The sequence below is a fragment of the Mirounga leonina genome, unplaced genomic scaffold, assembly GCF_011800145.1.
Source record: "Mirounga leonina isolate KUSES-001 unplaced genomic scaffold, KU_Mleo_1.0 Mir_205, whole genome shotgun sequence".
NCBI classification, from domain to species: Eukaryota; Metazoa; Chordata; class Mammalia; order Carnivora; family Phocidae; genus Mirounga; species Mirounga leonina.
In genome coordinates this window covers 1,129,332-1,150,883 of record NW_023270515.1, presented here as the reverse complement: position 1 = coordinate 1,150,883, position 21,552 = coordinate 1,129,332, and the positions used below count along the sequence as shown (strand labels likewise).

Below are 21,552 nucleotides of genomic sequence, written 5' to 3'. Positions count from 1 at the left end.
TCAATTTTAATACCTTTTATTTCTTTTTGTTGTCTGATTGCTGTTGCTAGGACTTCTAGTACTATGTTGAACAATAGTGGCGAGAGTGGGCATCCTTGTCATGTTCCTGATCTTAAGGGAAAGACTCTCAGCTTTTCCCCCATTGAGAATGATATTCACTGTGGGTTTTTCATAGATGGATTTTATGAACTTGAGGAATGTTCCCTCTATCCCTATACTCTGAAGAGTTTTAATCAGGAAAAGATGCTGTGAGACAGGAATCCATCAAAATCCTAGAGGAGAATATAGGCAGTAACCTCTTTGACATTGGCCACACCAACTTCTTTCAAGATACATCTCCAAAGGCTAGTGAAACAAAAGCAAAAATGAACTTTGGGGACTTCATTGAGATAAAAAGCTTCTGCACAACAAAGGAAACAGTCAACAAAACAAAGAGGCAACCCACAGAATGGGAGAAGATATTTGCAAATGACACTATAGATAAAGGGCTGGTATCCAAGATCTATAAAGAACTTCTCAAACTCAACACCCAAAAAACAAATAATCAAGTCAAAAAAATGGGCAGAAGACATGAACAGACACTTCTCCAAGAAGACATACAAATGGCTAGCAGACACATGAAAAAATGTTCATCATCATTAGCCATCAGGGAAGTTCAAATCAAAAGCACATTCAGATACCACCTTTCAGTTAGAATGGCAAAAATTGACAAGGCAAGAAACAACAAATGTTGGAGAGGTTGTGGAGAAAGGGGAACCCTCGTACACTGTTGGTGGGAATACAAGTTGGTACAGCCACTTTGGAAAACAGTGTGGAGGTGCCTCAAAAAATTAAAAATAGAACTACCCTACAACCCAGCAATTGCACTACTGGGTATTTACCCCAAAGACAGAGATGTAGTGAAAAGAAGGGCCATATGCAACCCAATGTTCGTAGCAGCAATGTCCGCAATAGCCAAACCGTGGAAAGAGCCGAGATGCCCTTCAACAGACGAATGGATAAAGAAGATGTGGTCCATATATACAGTGGAATATTACTCAGCCATCAGAAAGGATGAATACCCACCCAACTTTTACATCAACATTGATGGGACTGGAGGAGATTATGCTAAGTGAAATAAGTCAAGCAGAGAAAATCAATTATCACATGGTTTCACTTATTTGTGGAACATAAGGAATAGCATGGAGGACGTTAGGAGAAGGAAGGGAAAAATGAAGGGGGGGAAATCGGAGGGAGAGATGAACCATGAGAGACTATGAACTCTGAGAAACAAACTTAGGATTTTAGAGGGGAGGGGGGTGGGGGGATGGGTTAGCCCAGGGATGGGTATTAAGGAGGGCATGTACTGCATGGAGCACTGGGGGTTATATGAAAACAATGAATCATGGAACATTACATCAAAAATTAATGATGTAATGTACGGTGATTAACATAACATAATAAAATAAAATTTTTTTTAAAAAGCCAAAAGACAAAAAATGTGGGGAAAAAAATTGCAACATCTATGGTCATAAAAAGGATACTTTCCTTCACAAATGAAGACTCTTACAAACTAATAAATATAACCTGTAACCCAATAGAAAAATAGCAAGTCATAGGGGGAAAAAAGATAGCTTATAAACATAGGAGGGGCGCCTGGGTGCCTCAGTCATTAAGCGTCTGCCTTCGGCTCAGGTCATGATCTCAGGGTCCTGGAATCGAGCCCCGCATTGGGCTCCCTGCTTGGCAGGGGGGCTTGCTTCTGCCACTCCCACTGCTTGTGCTCTCCTGCTCTCTCTCTATCAAATAAATAAATAAAATCTTTAAAAAGGAAAAAAATTAAAAAAAAAAAACATAGGAAAAGATGTTCAGCCTCACTCACATGGACAGAAATTCAAGTCAAAGCAGTAGAATATATTTTTCATCTAATAGACTGGCAAAGTTCCAAAAGTTTGCAAAAAGAATATTGTCAAAGTCACAGGGAACTAGCCACTCTCAGCGAGGCTGGTGGAAATATAAGTTGACACAAATACATTACAGGGCCACGTGCCAATACCTTCTGAAATGCAAAATGCATGCATGCTTTAAACCAGCACATCTTCCAGGATTTTATCCTCCATACATATATTCACACTGAATACAAGGATCTGTGTATATAAAGACATTTCCTGCAGCACTGTTTGTATGCTGAATGTTTCCTGAATGTTCCCCAGTACAGCACTGAGTCAATAATTATGTCACATACAATGGAACGCTTTGCGGCTGTTAAAAGAAGGAGTATGGGCAGCTATGCAATGATCTCTGAGATCTGGTTAGTACCTGACAAAAACCAAACATGTATAGCACACTCCCATTTTTAAGTAATATACAATATATATCTATATAATGTCTACTGTATTATAGATATTATAGGTATCTATAAGATATATATAATGTATATTACAAATATACATAGAAAATTTCTGGAAGGTCAAACAAGAAATTGCCAACGTTGGTCAGTCAAAGCAGGAACGACTACATCATTTGCGGGGTCCCCATGCAAAAATGAAACATGGGGTCCCTGTTTCAAAAACTGTTGTGGATTTCAAGACAGTAGGGCATGGAACCAAGCAGAGAGCTCTCCTGAGCATGGGGTCTGGGTGACTTCCCAGATCACAGGTCCATGAAGCCAGTCCCCTCGGGAGAAGGAACTAGAGTCACAGGGGTCTGACATGGGAGAGAGACTTAATATTTACTGAAGATAATTTTTGAACCATTTTAATTTTTCAGCATGCACATGTATTAATTTTTCAATTATTAAAAAATCAAAATTGCCCACCACCACTATTCCCTTCTTCATCCAACAAGAGCCTCAATTCTTAGAAATAAGGGTCATGGTGGAGGGAAGTCAAGAGGTGGGGAGGGTGAGGGGAAGGGAGGAATAGGAGGTGGAGGGGAGGACCCTTCCTCACACAGGAAATCCTCTCTGCACCCTGGGAAGCCCCAGCTTAAATCCAAAGGAGACTTGGGCTGGATCATACGTTCTCTTAAATAAGTGCTTGCCACATTCAGACTGTTTGAAAACACTCCCCCCACTCACAGGACTGGGCTAAGCCTCTGAAGAATGCTAACACGGTCATGTAAATCCATATAACCCTGTGCTGGGTTGAAGAGGGTTCCCCACAAATCCAAGTCCACCCAGAACAGAAAGCAACCTTATTTGGAAATAGGATATTTACAGATGTAATTATTTACAATGAGGCCATATTGGAGTGAGTGAGCCCTATTCTTCTTTTTTTTTTTAATTTTATTTATTTTGGGGCATCTGGATGGCTCAGTCGCATGAGCGTTTGCCTTTGGCTTGGGTCATGATCCCGGGGTCCTGGGATTGAGCCCCACATCGGGCTCCCTGCTCACTGGGGAGCCTGTTTCTCCCTCTCCCTCTACTTCTCCCCCTGTTCATACTCTCTCTCAAATAAATGAATATTTTTTTTAAAAAAGATTTTATTTATTTGAGAGTGAGGGAGAGAAAGCACGAGTATGGGGAGGGGCAGAGGGAGAGGGAGAAGCAGACTCCCCAGTGAGCAGCTAAGCAGGGAGCCCGATGTGGGACTCGATCCCAGGACCCCAAGATCATGACCCGAGCCGAAGGCAGATGCTTAACCAGCACCCCTGAGCCCTATTTCAAATGACTGCTGTCCTTATAAAAAGGCCAAGTGAATGGGGCGCCTGGGTGGCTCAGTCGGTTAAGCATCTGCCTTCAGCTCAGGTCATGATCCCAGGGTCCTGGGATCGAGCCCCGCATCAGGCTCCCTGCTCCGCAGGAAGCCTGCTTCTCCCTCTCCCACTCCCCCTACTTGTGTTCCCTCTCTCACTGTGTCTATCTCTGTCAAATAAATAAATAAAATCTTTAAAAAAAAAAAGGCCAAGTGAAGACAGAGAGAGAGACAAGGAGAACACAAGGAGTGATGGAGGCAGGGATGGGAGAGATACATCCGCAAGCCAGAGAGCACCAAAGGTTGTTGGCAACCACCAGAAGCTAGGAAAAAGGCATGGAACGGATCTTCCCTCGAAGCCTCCAGAAGAAACTAACCTGACAGACACCTTGCTATTGGACTTCTGGCCTTCAGAACTGTGCAAGAGTACATTTCTGTTATTTTAAGACACTGAATTAGTCAACTTGGGTCACATAACAAAATGCCACACGAGGCAGAGCGGGGGGCTCTTAAACAACAGCTCTGGAGGCTGGAGGTCTGAGACCAGGGTGCCAGTATAGTTGGGTTCTGGTGAGGACAGATGCCTTCTGGCTGTGTGCTCACATGGTGAAGTAAGAGGGATCGCTCTCTCTTCCTCTAAGGGCACTAATCCCATCAGGAAGGCCCCACCAGCATGACCTCATCTAAGCTGATCACTTCCCAAAGGCCCCATCTCCAAATACCATCACCATGGAGGTTAGGGCTTTGATATATGAATTTGGGGGGGGAACACAAACATACAGCCCGTAACAGCCACCCTGCTTGTGGTGCTTTCTTACATCAGTCCTATGAAACAAAGACAAGCCTCCAATAACCAAACACCTGGTGCCTCAAATCAGAGGCGGGCCCAGAAGCTTTTCTGTAAGTGGGCAGACAGTAAATACTTTTGGCTTTGCAGGTCATATGGTCCCTGCTGCAACAACTCAGCTCTGCCATTGTGCAAAATCTGCCATAGGTGATAGGTGAATCAATTAGTGTGGATGTGTTCCAGTAAAATTTTATTTACTAAAACAGGTAGCTACGGGCATCGGCCTTCAGGCTTTAATTGGACCAAACCTGCTTTAGATGAGAAACATAATAATAAAAAGGAGCTAACCTAAAGAACCAACAGTTGAGTGCAAGAAGAGAAGACGTGAGTTAAGATTCCCATAGCTGGCTCCAGCCTTCGGAAGCAACACAGCACTGATCATTTCCCTCTGCCTTCCAGAGCCCTGGCTGCATCTGAAAGATGACCTACAAGGCTTAGATGACCCCTAAGATAACCTCCAGCTCTCATGCTCTGAAGTGCTTTGAGTTTTTAAATGTTTCTTTTCTTTCTTTTTTTTTTTTTTTTAAAGATTTTATTTACTTATTTGCGAGAGAGAGAATGAGAGAGAGCACATGAGAGGGGGGAGGGTCAGAGGGAGAAGCAGACTCCCCGCCGAGGAGGGAGCCCGATGCGGGACTTGATCCTGTGACTCCAGGATCATGACCTGAGCCGAAGGCAGTCGCTCAACCAACTGAGCCACCCAGGCGCCCTAAATGTTTCTTTTCAACAATTTGATTTACTAAGCAGAACTGTAAAGAACTGGAGGCAGAGGTGATTTTCTGGTGAAATGAACTATTAAATGTATAAAATAAAATTGCTGTTGTAATCAAAATGGTCCAGAACAGTTTTAAAACTATCTAGATACGTTTCCACACATTTATCTTGTATCTGTATTAAGATCTGGCTTCTGCAAATCATTCTTTATGAAAGTGAAAGCCAACCCTCTGTCTACCTGGATTCATGGATGTGTACATCATGAGGCTGATCAGAACTCCTTTCCAACTAAATGCATACTTTGTTTGCACAAGTGACCTCCACTCTTCAAAATAAAATAAGGGGCCTAAAATAATCCCAAGAACTTCCAAATCACCATTTTATTGTTTCTATCCTTTTGTGAATCTTATATATTGATGACTTACAATGGGTCTACCATCCAGGTATTAGTAGAAATAGATCATGTCCTGAAAACTATCAACAAGTTCAAATGCTGCCTCCAAATGAGCCATTTTTTTACGATTTATTTATTTTATTTTGAGAGAAAGAGAGAGAGAAGGAGAGTGGAGGGGGAGAGGGAGAGAGAGAATCTCAAGCAGACTCCCCACTGAGCGTGGAGCTGGACTCATGGCTCGATCCCATGACCCTGAGATCATGACCTGAGCCAAAATCAAAAGTTGGATGCTCAATAGACCGAGCCACCCAGGTGCCCCCAAAGTAATCTGTTTTAAACAATTTCTGATAAACATACATGCAGAAGACTTTTCCAAGAAACCAAATACTCACCCCACAATACTGCTCTTCGTTGAAGATCTGGGGGGGCAAAGGAATTCCGTTTTGAGGTTTTTTCTCTCCAGGAACATTCTCCCTCATCCACTTCCTATTGTCTTCATCTCCAGCAATGTCTAATTCCTTAAAGTCGATCTTATTAGCTTCCAAAAAGCCCACTACTTCTTGTTGCTTCTTCCTAATCTGGTCAAGAGTAGAGAAAGACTACTATTAGACTAGGTTTATTTTTTTTATGTTTTGCTTATATTTACATAAATGAAATCCTTTCTCCAACTATACTATACGAAACAAATAATCTTGCTATTATTTAAACAAGGAAAACGATAAAGTCACACCTCTTCGTTATAAAGGATCAACAGAGTCATTGTTTAAATTCTAAAATTTTAATTTCACCAATGTTTCAATCATGGTATAATCAACCTAATAAGAATAGAGATACTTGAGGTCTTCGATATGCTTTTAAATTCTCTGCTAAGCTTTAATGCCAAAAAACAAATAAGAATTGGTTATGAAGAAAAGGGAGGATTGGGAGCAGTGCAAGAAGGAAAGAGAGAAAAGACAATTCACTACAGAACTCAAATACCAAGTACACCCAACTAAAAAAGCGCTTCGCTCACAGTTATGAAAATGGGCACGTGAGTCACATTGAACAAAAGTGGCTTCCGAAATAATACAGGAGACTGGAAGGAGTGAAAGGGGAAAGGACAGAGGAAAAACCAGGAAAAGCCAATGGCTGTGTCTCCCAGCTCACAGAGAGCAACAGAGTAAAGAACCTTGTCTTCGCTCGGATTTCTCCTTTCCACTCGTGTGGAGCGCAGGACACCAGCCTCACCGGAGAGACAACTCTTGATGCCCCTCTCTCCACCCCGGGCTCCCGTCTACCAGCCGCCATTGCTCAGGAATGTGGCCCTCTTCACCGTTCAGGCCTCCATCCCCAGAGACAACTACAACCATTCTCTCTCTTCAAAGAATTCACTCCCAAATGCACAATGCCCTCTTTCATACACACTGGGAAACAACTTAGAGCACACTCTGTGGACCCCACTTAGGAGCCTCTGGGAGAGAGGTCTAGAGTGGTCAACCCAACAATTATAAACCCTTATTTACCCACTCTACTCTGCACAAGACAGCGTACCAAGTTCTTTGTGTGAACAGATTCATAACCTGCTCATGTGGGTGAAAAAAATGCAAAGAACTCATTTGTACATTCTAGGCAGTGAACATGCTGAAGATGATCAAGAGGCAAAATAAGCCATTTCTTAAAAATAAGAGCAAAATTAAAAAAAAAAGTAAGAGCAAAATTTTAAGGATTTTCTTTGACATGAAAATATCTAATATCTTAATTTGTTAAATCCTCTGCATAGAATGTTGTCTCATATCAAAACAAGCCATTAAAAATGTTTTATAGGGTATGAGGCCCCCTGTCATTCCCATGTAACTCATTCATTAGCAGAGGTATTAGAATTTGAGAATCCCTAACAAATGTTATAAAAGGCTCATGCCCATCCCAAACCTAATGTCTAGCCTCAAACCCTCTTTGGGTCAAACCCAATTCCTTTCATAGATTTGTATACCAAAAGAAAAAAAAATATATATTTTTTTTATTCATTTTTGCCAAAGTGAATGAGTCTATCAATGATTCATGTGTAGAGTATTTCTTTCTTAATATAAAGAAAAATAAAGTACATATGGATGCTTAAGCCCTGGAAGCAGGTCACCACCCAAACCAAATTATGTTTTGGATTATGTAGAATTTGGTTTGGGTGGTGACCTGATTGTATATATTGTATGAATTATAAATATGACATAAATGAATAGAAATAACTTTTGAATTTTTTACAAGTAAATATACATTGCATATAAAATTGTATATATAAGTTACATACCCAGGTTTGTATAAATGGTAATCACACATTTACTTCTTAAGTAACATTTGTTCCACCAACATAGCAAAGATACTGCGACTAAAAGTATTAGGTCAATAAACTGAAGGCTGCCGTTAGCTACCATACAACACTTAATCATTAAGACTCAGTTTGGGGCAAGCATGGACAAAAATAAAAATCATACAGAAAGGTGTGGGGTGACGGAATTTCCCCTAAGCTTCTGGCACAAGCTTCTGGAACATTCCTGAGTGTCACATCTACCAGAAGCAAAGACGGAGTTCGTATTTCTCCACCATGTGCCCTCCCCCAAGGCGAGGCTGGCGTAGCCCTCGGCCCTTCTGTTCCTCCTCACCGAAACTGCGCTCCAATTCCATAGCTTCACAGCTGAATTTCTGAATATTACAAAATCCCATCAGACCTGATGACAGGTCATTGGAACTAACTTACTATTTTAATTAATCATGTTTTCTGTATGTACTTTCCACCTTGTCCATAATTATCTGTGCCACTCTATAATAATTACTTACTCCTTTGGCTATTTCCAGAGAGAACTTTGCTGTTTGAAGAGTAGAGATGTCTCCGTTTTAGGCAGGTTTACTTTTAATTGAAGATCTGGAAGGCAACATCCTTTATTCTGTCCAAACCCCTGTCTTCCTCCTCAAGTACCCTCCCAGGAGCCCAAATCAGCCTGGCCACCTCACCATTATTTCCACCTCTATTAATCATGCCTCAGGACTTGAGATGAAATAGAAGGATTTCATTTTATTCCACGATTTCTGAATCGATGAAGAACAGTTCCCAAAGTCCTGACTCGTGTTTCTGCAGTTAGAAAGTCAAAGAGGGATGGAGAAAATGGGAGGGGAAGATCTGTTTGCTGTTATCTCTTGCAAGACAAGCAATTGCGTCTGCAGGAACTTAACGGACTGTTGGGTGCATGGCCTTGTGTTAAGTGCTATTTCTCAGCCCCTCACCCCTCAAAAAAGAGAAGAGGAAAATCTGTTTCTATCCTCCCCAAACACCAGTACTTTAAACTGGGTTAAAGGCATCACTGATCTGGGTCTCTGGAGCACCTGAGTTCTGCCAGGGGCTGGAGTAGTCTTAGGATGAGCCCAGAGGAGGAGAGACGGAAGCAAGGAGTACATGAGCTCACCTGGTGGCATGGTCACCTCTGCCCACACCCTGATGGCCACGCTGAGTGGGGGCCCTCTCCCCCACAGTCCTCCCTCCTATTCATGGACCCTCCCAGGCGAAGTGCAGCTCTTCTCCAGGTGGCCTCCTGAGCTGACCCCCAGGGACATCAGCTCCCAGAGGGCACCTCCCTTTATGGCCCCTGGGGTAGGAGGGTATACACCACACCCAGTCGTTCTCACCACAGACACCCTCTCCTCCCCACCTCCTGCGCCTTCTCCTCCCTCCACTGCACCATGACCAGTGCTATCCCCGCCCCTTCTGTACCTTCTTTCTAGGCAGCCCCTCTGGAGGATCTGGGGGTCCCTGGGGTCTGGGTCACTTGGAGCCTTTGGGACTTCAGCAGAGGCTCAGAGAGCTCTGTGTTTCCTATCCTGTTACATTTACTCTTAAGAAAGTGTTCTTTTCCTGAAGTCACCGGCCACCATTGGTTACTGTAACATGTCAGAGTGATCTTTGAGTCACTTGCTTGGCACCTCCCTTTAATTGTCTTGTACAGTTAGGAGCTTTTCCAACTGAGGTCACTGCACTTAACGAAAAGCACACTGCATTTGAGCGGAGGCAACCTGCATTTCCCCCTGGCTCAGAAGGCTGCTGTCTGAGCAGGGTCCACTCTTGAATGGCCTCGTCTGCAAAATGGGTAAAGCGCCACCCTCCTCAGGTTCTGGTGAGAACCAAGGAACATGACATGACGTGTGGCACAGCATCCTGGACAAGGTAAGAGCCTGCACAGTCTTATCTCACTGACTTGTCCTGGTTGCCAAGCCAGGTTAAGAACTCTGATCACCATTTTAAAATAATAAAGCTGAGGCACCAGGTTAAGTACTCTGATCACCATTTTTAAATAATAAAGCTGAGGCACCAGTGAATTAAGGAATTTTCCAAGATGTACACCTGGATCCATCTCGTTCAAGAGCGGAGTTTTTGCCCACTATATTTACACTCAAGCAAGGCTGGAGAAACGATGGAAAAACCCAGGAGCCACCCTCAGGGTCTGTCCTTGAAGATTACGGTTCCAAGGGCTGTGCACCTTGAAAACAGTGAGGACAGTCCTCTCTCCCTTTGTCCCTCAGCCCACTGTGGCACTGGCCTTCGGGAAGACACAGACCTGCTCCCGCTCCCAAGGTCTCTTCACTACGTTCCTCCGTATTGGTAAAACATGTGACATTGCCTTATCATCAACCAGAGATATGACACACAGCTGCATATGCGTAAGCCCTTACAAAGAGATGTTTCCTTTTTCATTTATTTCATTCATCCCTTAGAAGTTACATGCCCTCGTTGACTAAGTTGCAGGCAAGAATCCTTTTTTAAAGTAAAGAGACTGAAGAAACAAGCAGTAAAGTGTTTGCAGACCCACCACCACACACTGGAAGCTGCTCTGGGGTTCTCCTGCAAAGAAGCTTCTGGGTGAAATCCCCCCACCCAGGGAAAATCACTAGCACTGATACCATGGGAATCATCGGTTGTCCTTCTTTAGGATAAGATCGAAATTATTCCACTTATGTGGCTTGGGACAGTTCTTCTGAAACATAATCATCACAGACTCACATATATAATATTAGCTAATAATAATAACAACTACAATAATACTGATAAACATTAACTAACATTGGGGTGCCTGGGTGGCTCAGTAGGTGAAGTGTCTGCCTTCGGCTCAGGTCATGATCCCAGGATCCTGGGATCGAGCCCCGTATTGGGCTCCCTGCTCAGTGAGAAGCCTGCTTCTCCCTCTCCCTCTACCTCGCTCCCCTGCTCGTGCTCTCTGTCTCTCTCTCAAATAAATAAATAAAATCTTTTAAAAATATATTTTAAACATTAACATTAGCTAACAATTATAATACCTAATACTTAAAACTATAATATTAAGTAGCCATATGTAATAATTATGAAGTTCACTAATAATTATAATATGTATTAAGCACTGAGCACTGGACACCATGCAAGGCGCTCGGGGCTTATTTCCTAAATCCTCATGGCGATGTCATGAGACGAATACTATTCTTATCCTCATTTTACAGATAAGGAAATTGAGGCTTAGCAAGGTGAAATAACTTTCCCAAGGTCAAACAGTTCCAAGTGACAACAAAACATTTGCTTGGGGAACCAGAATTAATGTGGTTTTTCCAAGATCCTGGAGTGAACAGTGTCCCTCCAGACCCTCCAAGGCTAACTCAATCATACGCCCAAACTTCAAGAAGGTAAGACGTCAAATAATCCTAAGAACGCCACACGTTTGTTCACCATCTCTGGAAGGATGCATAGGGCACTCACACCTGGCCTACAGAACATGTAGAAGATTGGTCAGTGGTAAAAGTTTCCGTCAATGAGTGTCAACAGCATACTGAAAGGCCACTAAAGCCATTTTCTTCAATAAAAATCATTTTTAATCTAGTAATCCAAAAATGTGCTCTTCATGCGTCAACTAAAAGTTTCTGAGGTCATCGACAGCCACAAAAGATTTTGCAGTTTTACATCTGGAATCTTCCCTCCTCTGTTTCTGTTAAAAGATGTTCCACAGACACTAAGCTGTTGCTGATGGGTTATGCTCAGAGGGACAACCAGCCTCTTCTCTCTTGTTCCCTCTTTGCCCTCGGGAAACTGCGTGAACTTTCAGGGCTATGGGTTGGGGCATTCAAGAGCCAGCATTGGGGCTGTTCCCAGCCAGCTGCTGGCCGAGGGTATTATCCCTGGCTGAGTGAAACCCAAGCTGCAGGATGGCCCAGGAACTAGATATAAAAGGAAACAGCCCCCTTGCTGGTGTCCAGCCCTCAGGACTGATGAAAGGGCTTCCTCCCACAGCCCCCTAAAGGCTCAAATGCTCCCAGAAATGTCAGTCTCCCAGAGACACCGCAGGTTCAAGCCTAAAATCAAAGCCTGAATCACTGCCAAGGAGAAGTGGCTCCTTCGGTTACCCTTGTTTCTTCAGGCAGGTCTATCCTGCACAGAATGAAGGCAGGAACTGGAGGGGTGATTCTGAGCCTGGTCCCAGGGAAATCAGACGCCGCGTTATGGGGTCCGCTCCTAGTACCTATTTTTGGCCTGTTTGAATTCCTAGAGCGTTTAAAACTGTGGCCTTGGAGATGTTTGCGCTTGTCACTGTGACATCATTTTCCCCAAATAATACTATTACACATGCTAACTTTACACTCTTGGTATAGTTACATCCCACACGCAAGTACAATTGACCCTTGAACAACACAACTTTTAAACTGCATGGTCCACCTATATGCAGATTTTTTTTCTGTAACCACAGAAAGTATTGTAAATGTATTTTCTCTTTCTTATGATTTTCTTAAGAACACTTTCTTTTCTCTAGCTTACTTATTGCAAGAATACAGCTTATATTACATGTAACATACAAAATACGGGTTAATCAACTGTTCCTGTTGTCAGTAAGCCTTCTGGTCAACAGGTCATTAGTGAAGTTTTGGGGAGCCCAAAGTTATACGTGGATTTTCGACGGCGCTGGTGTGAGTGCCCCTACCCCCCACCACCCCCCCCCCGCCACGCATTGTTCAAGGGTCAACTGTAATCACACCCAGGAGTCATTTGGGTACTCTGTTTCATCACACCCTCCAAATACGGTTGCACAAAATGTCCTTCATTTGCAACTTTCAATTAGTCTAAGTCGGACAGAATGACTGGCAGAAAAAGCCTCTGACTCTGTAACATATGCGAACACAACGCGACACAAATCCCGCGTTAAAAATTCTGGTATCAAACACGCCCGCTGCCTGGGACCCCTTTCCACCCAGCCAGCCCGCATCCCTCCTTTTCCGCCCTTCTTCAGGGCGGTTAAAGCAAACGCGGGAAGCCAAGGCAGCAGGCCTCCTGCGGGGCCACGGCTGGCGTACACGGCTCGCGAAACAAACTCCAGGCCAACGCTGGGCGGACGCGCCTCTTCCCCTGGGCGCTCTGAGTCCTCGGGAATCCGACAGGAGGAAAAGCCCCCGCCCATCCCAGCAGAACCTACCGCTATGGACCCAGACGACGTGGCAACAAACACTTTGATGACCATTTTGGCAGGCGGAGGGAGGGCTCCCCCCAACGCCCCCCGCGAGGGCGCGCGGCGCTGCACGGATCCCGACCGCGGCCCGCGCCGGGCAGGGAGCGGGTGCCGGCTGCGAGCTGGCGGCCGCCCCGCGCCGTCTGCGCCCGCGCGCCTCCCGCCGCAGCTGGAGCCCGGCGCCCGCGGGCGGCGGGCGGGCCTCCGCCGCCATTGGCCGGGCGCGAGAGGGGACCGGCCGGGCGCAGGCCGGATTGGTCGCTAAAAGCAGCCGCGGCCTTGAAACGCCCGACGGCAGCCCCGAGAAGGCCCGGCGGCGGCGCGCACCAATCGGGCCGCGCGCACGCACAGGCGCCTGCGCGGGGCCGCCGAGCGCCCGGGCGCCGCCGGAAAAGCCCCGGGGAGGGGGCGCCTGGGTGGCTCAGGGGGTGGGGCGCCGGCCTTCGGCCCAGGTCATGGTCCTGGAGTCCCGGGATCGAGTCCCGCGTCGGGCTCCCTGCTCGGCGGGGGGTCTGCTTCTCCCTCTGACCCTCTTCCCTCTCGTGCTCTCTGTCTCTCATTCTCTCTCTCGCAAATAAATAAATAAAATCTTAAAAAAAAAAAAAAAAGGGCGCCTGGGTGGCTCAGTTGGTTAAGCGAGGTCATGATCCTGGAGTCCCGGGATCGAGTCCCACATCGGGCTCCCTGCTCGGCGGGGAGTCTGCTTCTCCCTCTGACCCTCCTCCCTCTCATGCTCTCTCTCATTCTCTCTCTCGCAAATAAATAAAAAATCTTAAAAAAAAAAAAAGATTCTTTCTCTCCTTCTCCCTCTGCCCCATCCCCACCCATGTGCACACTTCTCCACCCACACAATCTCTCTCTCTCAAAAAAAAAAATGCTTTCAGATAAATGTAATCAATTATAATATAATCAGGTGGACTTAATAAAGGGTAAAAAATCTCATACTGGATTAAAAAAATAAAATCTAACTATATGCTAATATAGTAAAACAAAGTGACTCAGAAAAGCTGAAAGTAAATTACAAGAAAAAGGATAGGGAAACTGATGAATAAATAATGGGTAAAATGATGGCAAATAAAAGGAAGCGGGGAGTGGGGGGAGCGCCTGGGTGGCTCAGTTGGTTAAGCGACTGCCTTCGGCTCAGGTCATGATCCTGGAATCCAAGGATTGAGTCCCGCATCAGGCTCCCTGCTCGGCAGGGAGTCTGCTTCTCCCTCTGACCCTCCTCCCTCTCATGCTCTCTGTCTCTCATTCTCTCTCTCGCAAATAAATAAAAAATTAAAAAAAAATTATTAAAAAAGAAAAGCCCCGGGGACGCCAGCGCCGTCCCCGAGGCCGCCGTGTCTGCGCGGCTTTCGGCAAACGCCCCGCGGGGCTCCGGGCGGCCCCGCGGGCCTCGGAATAAGCGAAGGCGTCCTGACTTGCAGGTTTTCGGCCGGCTAAAAGAAGTCCCGTGAAGTCCTATACAAGAGATGCCTTTAGGCGTGGCCCGCTCCCCCGTTTCTCCCTTCCCCACCTGTTGCTCCTAAAGAACAGAAGCTGACAGGCGGCAGACGTGCAAGGTTGCACTGACATCCCGGACAAGGCAGGGCGACAGCGGCGGGCTGTCAGCAGGGATGAATTCAACCAGCGAGAGGTCTTCACTGTCTCAGAGACGCGGGGAGACAATGTTTGTCACAGTCTCTCTCCGTCTTCTCTATGTGGATACTTAGATCGCGTAAAAAGCCCAAATGCTACCGCCCAATTTTTCTGATGGGTTTCAAGATCAAGCTCAAGGACATAGGAGGCACCAGGGGGTTATTCACTTCTCTTGGATAACTGCGTCTCTCTCGCTCTTGCTTTTTATTCTTAAGTCCCCCGCTACTCCCGGAGGAGGGGGTTACTGGCATGCTGGAGCAGGGAGGGGTCTGGGGGCCTTCTTCACCTGCCCCCTTCACCACAGTCCCAGGGGCCTGGAGGCCTGCTCCGCTCCCCCAGGACAGGCGCCTTTGCCGAGAAGGGACGCCCCATCCCTGCAACATAGCTCAAATTCATTTACATCAGAACCAATGGTTGAGATGGCTGCCATTTAACTTAGAACCTCACTATGCAAACTTTGCTCCCCAAATTAGGCCCTTGGTGAAGATGATTGATGGCTCCCCAAATTTAAGTCATTAGCATTGTAAAAATTTTTTTTTAGCACTGTAAATTTTTTCAAGCCCACCAAAGATTATACGTCATTTGTGCTCTTCTTTCCTGTATTTTCAAAATCATAAAGTAAGTATATGCTATTTTTGTCAAAGTATTTTTTTCAACACCTTAGTCTCAAATTCTACCACGTGAGCAAGCCGTTTTTCTCCAAATACGATTGAAGAGAGTAATAAACTATGCATATTTCTCAATGATTTTGTAAATTAGTAACATAAACTGTAGTTGACCCTCATGTGCCCTAGAGAATATACAACTGCTGATCGTATGGGGCAACACTGCCTTGGACAATGACATACCACCTCCGTCCACATGCCCTAGGGAGAAAGAATAGCCTACTTGAAGCAAGAACTAACAATTTTTAAGTGTGTGCCACGTGCCAGATCTGCTCTAAGTGCTTTGCATAAACCACTCCCTTAATCTGCACAACACTGACACTGGGTTCTACTCCTAACCCTCCTCAAGGATGAGGACAGGAAATGATGCATCCAAGCAAGACACGAACCCAATCCTTCTATTTCCACACCACACCAGAAGAACTCCTGACACACTACCCTCAAATTCCTAGTGCGCCCTCTTTACACTATGGATTATTTTTAGAAGCTTATCCTTTTAATAATGACCATGAAAATGTACAAATTAGAACTTTGAAAACTCTAGCTGAAAGATCTTTTCATCTATGACACTGACTCCAATAAACTTCAAGATAATTAATACAAATACGAAACATTCCAAGTGAGTCTTAAAATAAAGCTCAGCTGATCTCTGCCTTAGAAAATTCACTACAGGGACGCCTCGGTGGCTCAGTCGGTTAAGCATCTGCCTTCAGCTCAGGACACGATCCCAGGGTCCTGAGATAGAGTCCGGCATCCGGCTCCTTGCTCAGCAGGGAGCCTGCTTCTCCATCTGCCTCTGCTGCTCCCCCTGCTCATGCGCTCTCTCTCTCTCTGGCAAATAAATAAATAAAATCTTAAAAAAAAAAATTCACTTCAAAAATAAGCTGTGTGCTCTACTGAAGAGGCAGAAGGCTTATCATTTCACACCCCTAGTCCTTGATACTAAGTGAAAGAACAATACTTATTTTGGTAAAGAATTTTTTTCAGCTTTATTGAGGTATAATTGACAGGTAAAATCCTAAGATAGCTAAAGTGCACATCGTGGTGACTTGAGGAACAAACACTATGAAAGAAAGATTTCGTCTAATTTTAATGATAAAAGTGTGAGGTATTAACTCCAAACTTGGCAGAGATCCTCAGATGATCTTATAATAAATGATACCAGATGCTATGTTTTGGTGTACATAACGTGATATGTTTATGAGAAATGAGAAATTTGGGAAATAAAGGCGTATTTGTACTACGTGGAATGACAGTGGTGACCACCAGAGTAACAGTAGTGACTTGAATAGTGTCCCCCCTCAAAATTCATGTCCACCCTAAACTTCAGAATGTGAACCTTATTTGGAAACAGGATCTTTACAGGTGAAATTGGTTGAGGATTCTAAAAAGAAATCATCCTGGACTTCGGGTGGGCCCTCAGCCCAATAACAGATGTCCTTACAAGAAGAGGAGGCACACAAAGACAGAAAAAACACTGTGTGAAGACAGGGCTGCAGAGACAGGACTGATGCTGCCACGAGCCAAGGAGCACAGGGAGCCAGAGAGGCAAGGAAGGATTTTTCCCAGGAGCTTTCAGAGGAAGCTTGGCCCTGCCAACACCTCCATTTCAGACTTCTTGCCTCCTGAACTGTGAGAGAGTAAATTTCTGTTTTAAGCCACTGGGTCTGTGGTGATTTGTTACAGTGGACTTAACTAATACAGAGAAATAAAGGCGTATGTTACTATGTAGCAGAATTCCTAAAGGCATTTCTACAGCTTTGTACTCACCAGGTCTCTCCCCTTCCATAAGACACATGGATACTGATGGAAAAGAAACACCCCCTTTCAAAGGCAGAAACAAAGGCTATAGACTGAGAACAGCTAGCAAAGAAAAGGAGACCATTTGGATGGGAAAAGCAGCTCTGAGGGACTTCCATCTTTCAGGATCCTCCAGTCCTGAGTACAGGGTTGGGACGTTACTTAATAATAAACTGCCACTTTTGTTACTGTGCTGGGGACACCATCAGCCATTAAGCCATTTCCATGAATGTCAAGTCTAGGGTGTCACCTGTCTGCTGTATGTCCTCCGAGAGATGCTGCCCAGCTCACCAGCAACAAAAAGTGCCACCACCCACCTTGTATGGATAACTCACCACCTAAGGTTGTTGAAACACAGCCCACCAAAATTAAGAGTGGGCGCTCTAACAGCACAATGAGAAAGGGGTGGTGACGTGAAAGGGAGGCCTTGTCCCCTCCTCACCCCTTAAAAAACTAGATCTAAACAGTCAGTTTGGAAACACCCACTACCCCTACCACGTAAAATCCAAATCAAAAACCATAGATGGAAAATGGGATCAATTTGACTCTACACAAATATCAAAATACACTGCAAACAAAATTTAAAAGTATTTGACAAACTGGGGGAAATATTTACAACATATACCGCAGACCAAGTTTTCATATAGCAGACCTGAGTTTCACAGAACAGAGAAAGTTCTACAAAGCTGGGCACTGAGTGAAAAATGGGCAAAAGGCAGGAAAAAAGCAAATCGGAAAGTACAAATGGTTACTAAAAATATGAAAAAAATGTCTATCCTTCTGAGCAAAGACATGAATAAAATCAAAGTATCAACTTTTAACAATAAAATGGGCAAATATTTTTTAAAGAAATTAAAAAGATTATCCCCAATGTGGGTTAAGGATTGGGAGACATTTGCCTGGAAGGCAAACTTTCATATACCTTCAGAAAGCCTCAAAGTGGGCATTTCCTTTGATCCTTCAATTTCACATGTAGGATTTATTCTAAGGAGTCAGGGGTGACCTCTGTTAACCTTAAACATAAAATTGTCAGTTATTTTGCCAGTAAATGGGTTTAGTCGGGAGTAACAAAGAATTGGAACTTGGGGCATGTCAACTATGGCAAAACCTTAGGCAAGTCCAACAAACAAAGGAGAGGAACATGATTTTATGGAGAAGGAAGAAGTTGGGAGGAATTCAAAAGTCCATCTGGGAAATCAAGAGTTCAGGGTGATGACTTTCTCATTGACTGAGTTACAGGGGGTGGCCGCTATCTTGAAGGAGATGCAAAGCACATCTTTCCCTGTTGGGCCCATAATTGATCATTCTTTCCTGTTGACGCTCTTCTGTTGGGGAGTCTGTAACTGACACTTCTGTTGGAGCCCGTAATTGAGTTGAATGGTAAGGGCTCCCCCTTCTAGCCTCAGACCTACTTTAGCGATGTTTCCCTTTATTAATTTTCACATCTCAAAACTCACTTATAGGGATATTCAACATGGCATTAATACAATGGGGAGGAGGGGCAGGCGGGGAGGAAGAGCAGTAATATAAATGTTCATTAATTCTGCCTATGCAGTCATTTAAAATTCCTATGTAATCATTAAAAATCACCTGCAATTCCATCATCTGCCTGGATTTTTTTATTTGTCTTTGGAAAATAAAAATTTTTTTTATTTTTCTTTGGAAATGGAGGTAATTTTTAATTTTTCTTTGTACTTTGCTGTACATTCTAAATTCTCTACTACCAACACGCATTGCTTTGGGATCAGATTTTCTTTCACCAAAGAAATTCATCTTTATAAAGAGGAGGTCAACGGGAGTGCTCTGCTCTCTGTCCACTTCTTCACCTGCCCGGCTGGGCCCAGCCCCTTCCCGGGGAACCTGGCATCTACACCTGCCGGCCTGGATCCACGCCTTTCCCTGCCTAGCAGCCAACCTGGAGCGCCCTGCTCTGGGTCCGTGCACCTCCCGGCAGGGAACCGGACATGCGCACTGGACTCGGGATTCAAAACACCAGTACACGGGCGAGTGCGGCCGAGAGCGTGAAGGGACAGCTGCACTGCCGCGGGATCCGTTCGTTCGCTCGAGACGCGGCCAGGACGATGGTGGGAGCCCCGAGGGTGCAGGAGAGCCGGCGCGAGGTTACCGGGCCGAAGCGCCTCCACTCAGCTCCCCAGTGCGCAAGCGCGCGGGCCCAGCGGCCCGGCTCCCCGGCTCAGCCAGTCCCAGGAGGCGCCGCGCGCGCGTCTCCAGGGCGACGCGCGGGCGCCGGGAGGCCGCGGGCTTGGCGCTGCGGCGGGAGCCGCGCAGAGCAGGTAACGGCCCGGCCCGGCCCCAGCCAGAGCCTCCCGCTCAAGCCCCCGGGCCCTCCGGTGCCGCCGGTCACTCAGCCCTGGCCCCTGCCCAGCTCGGGGGGCCGCGCCGCTCGCTCTCAGGGGAGTGGGTAACGTAGCCGGGCCGCCGGCCGCCGCCTCCCGCAGAGCGTGGCCTCCCAGCCCGGACAGGGGCCTGCGCCCTCGCCCGCCCTCGCCGCGCCGCCGGGGCGCCTCTTCACGCGGCCGGGCCGCCGGGCGTTCGGGCAGGGGCGGCCCCGACGGACCCCGGGACCCGCGGCCGCCCGGCGCCTCCGCCAGCCCCGCCCCCCACTCGCGGGCTTTGGCCGAGACTTCGTTCAGGTGTGAATCTGACGCCTTCAGGTTCGCGTCTGCCTACCCGCTTTAGCTTTGTTTTGCTTTGTCCTTCTGACCTTAGCGCTGACGTTTCCTTATCCGCAGCCCGTGGAAGTGTGAGTTCCTTGAAATCTCTGCGCTGTGTTCCTCGCTCGCTCAGCCTTGGAGCTCTTTGTCCGCAGTTTCCCCCTCGCGCTGTATCGTTTCCTTGCCAGCCTGTGCGAACAGGTGACTTTCTTTTTTTTTTTTTTTTAAGATTTTATTTATTTATTTGAGAGAGAGAGAATGAGAGAGAGCACATGAGAGGGGGGAGGGTCAGAGGGAGAAGCAGGCTCCCCGCTGAGCCGGGAGCCCGGTGCGGGCGGGACTCGATCCCGGGACCCTGGGATCATGACCTGAGCCGAAGGCAGTCGCTTAACGACTGAGCCACCCAGGCGCCCAACAGGTGACTTTCTTAAGATCGGTGTTCCTCTGCTGAACAAGACCGTGAGCCTTTTTTTTTTTCCTGTCTACACTCGCTCCCTAGATGAATTCATCCAGTCTCATAGGCTCAAAACCCTTCTAAACGCCAACGAGCCCCAAAAGTGTGTCTCCAGCCCTGACCCCCTCCCCCGCCCCGCTCCGAGCTTCAGACCTGCATACTCACCACGGGTCTGCCCACATCTACGCTTGGATGTCTAAGGCACGGCCTGTCATTCCCTCCAACCTGTTCTTGCCACACTTTCACCCACCCCATTACTGGAAGCCATTCTCGCGGTTGTCCAGGCCTTGAGGTCCTCCTTGACTCCTGTTTTTCTCCCTCCGCACATTCAGTCTGTCAACACGTCCTTCATACCATATCCTGAATAGATGCACAATCCCACCGTTTCTGCCAACCCCCACTATTCCCACCCCGGTCCATGCCACCGTCATCTGCCTGCTAATTGGAATGTGGACAGTCTTACTCTGTGTTGCCTTTCTCTGTCATTTCAAGTGAATCAGGTTTTCTTTTAAGGATATGAGTTTCATAGTTTACATAGGCAAAGATAATTTTTAGTATGTATTTTGAAGATTGCAGCTTTTAAACAGGTAGCCAAAGCTACATAAACACTGTAGTGTTAACAAGTTAAAAATGGAAAGATGCCCCTTAGCTTTCTTGGGTATATGACTGTGTCCCTGGATAGAACTTGGGCAAGACCTTTAAAACCGTACAGAAGAGTAAAAGAATCCAGAGCCTCCTTCCAAGTGAGAAAAAGAAGACATGTAGGAATTTAGGTTCTGTTTGTTCCCTACTCTTTGGTTTTGGTTTTTTAGAGAAGCACCAAAAGAGGCAAATTGAAATGGAGACAAGTGATCATCCCAGTGTTGGTCAATTTGACAGTGAGTGCCTGGGCACTGGTACTCCAGTCAATCAGTCCCAGAGTGATGCAGGGATTGATAGGACAGGTCCTTGCCCTCAGGGCACACCTGTACCTTGCCAATCGCAAACCCCCCAGCTCCCATTTTTTCTCTTTTTCCTCGAGTGAAACCCCAGTTAACCAAAGTAGCATGGTAGGATCACTGCAACTTGCAGAGGGGCCATAGGATACTGCAGATCATAAACCTCCACTTTTACTCAGATTTGATCTCACACCTTCCCCTCATGCAGTCACTTCCTAGAGGAACAAAAGCTGTCTGCTGGGAATCTCTCCAAGCCCCAGCTACCACAACTGCAA

At 46.1% G+C, this 21,552-nt stretch overlaps 2 protein-coding genes across 2 annotated transcripts in view; one reads left to right on the top strand and one right to left on the bottom strand.

The window, feature by feature from the left end:
* Window positions 1-15,608, bottom strand: part of LOC118026125 (SH3 domain-binding glutamic acid-rich protein-like) — a 61,870-nt gene extending 46,262 nt beyond the window's left edge. Inside the window, exons 1-3 of the mRNA XM_035028848.1 lie at window positions 15,594-15,608; window positions 13,075-13,368; window positions 6,022-6,207 (exon numbers count right to left, since the gene is read on the bottom strand). Of these exons, the coding sequence (XP_034884739.1) occupies window positions 6,022-6,207; window positions 13,075-13,368; window positions 15,594-15,608 (495 nt within the window). The remainder of the gene's footprint in view (window positions 1-6,021; window positions 6,208-13,074; window positions 13,369-15,593) is intronic.
* A 3,854-nt stretch (window positions 15,609-19,462) lies between these two features.
* The window catches only part of LCA5L (lebercilin LCA5 like), a 43,593-nt gene continuing 41,503 nt past the window's right edge, over window positions 19,463-21,552 (top strand). The window contains exons 1-2 of the mRNA XM_035028876.1: window positions 19,463-19,504; window positions 19,964-20,086. The gene's annotated coding sequence lies outside the window, so the exon portion shown is untranslated. The remainder of the gene's footprint in view (window positions 19,505-19,963; window positions 20,087-21,552) is intronic.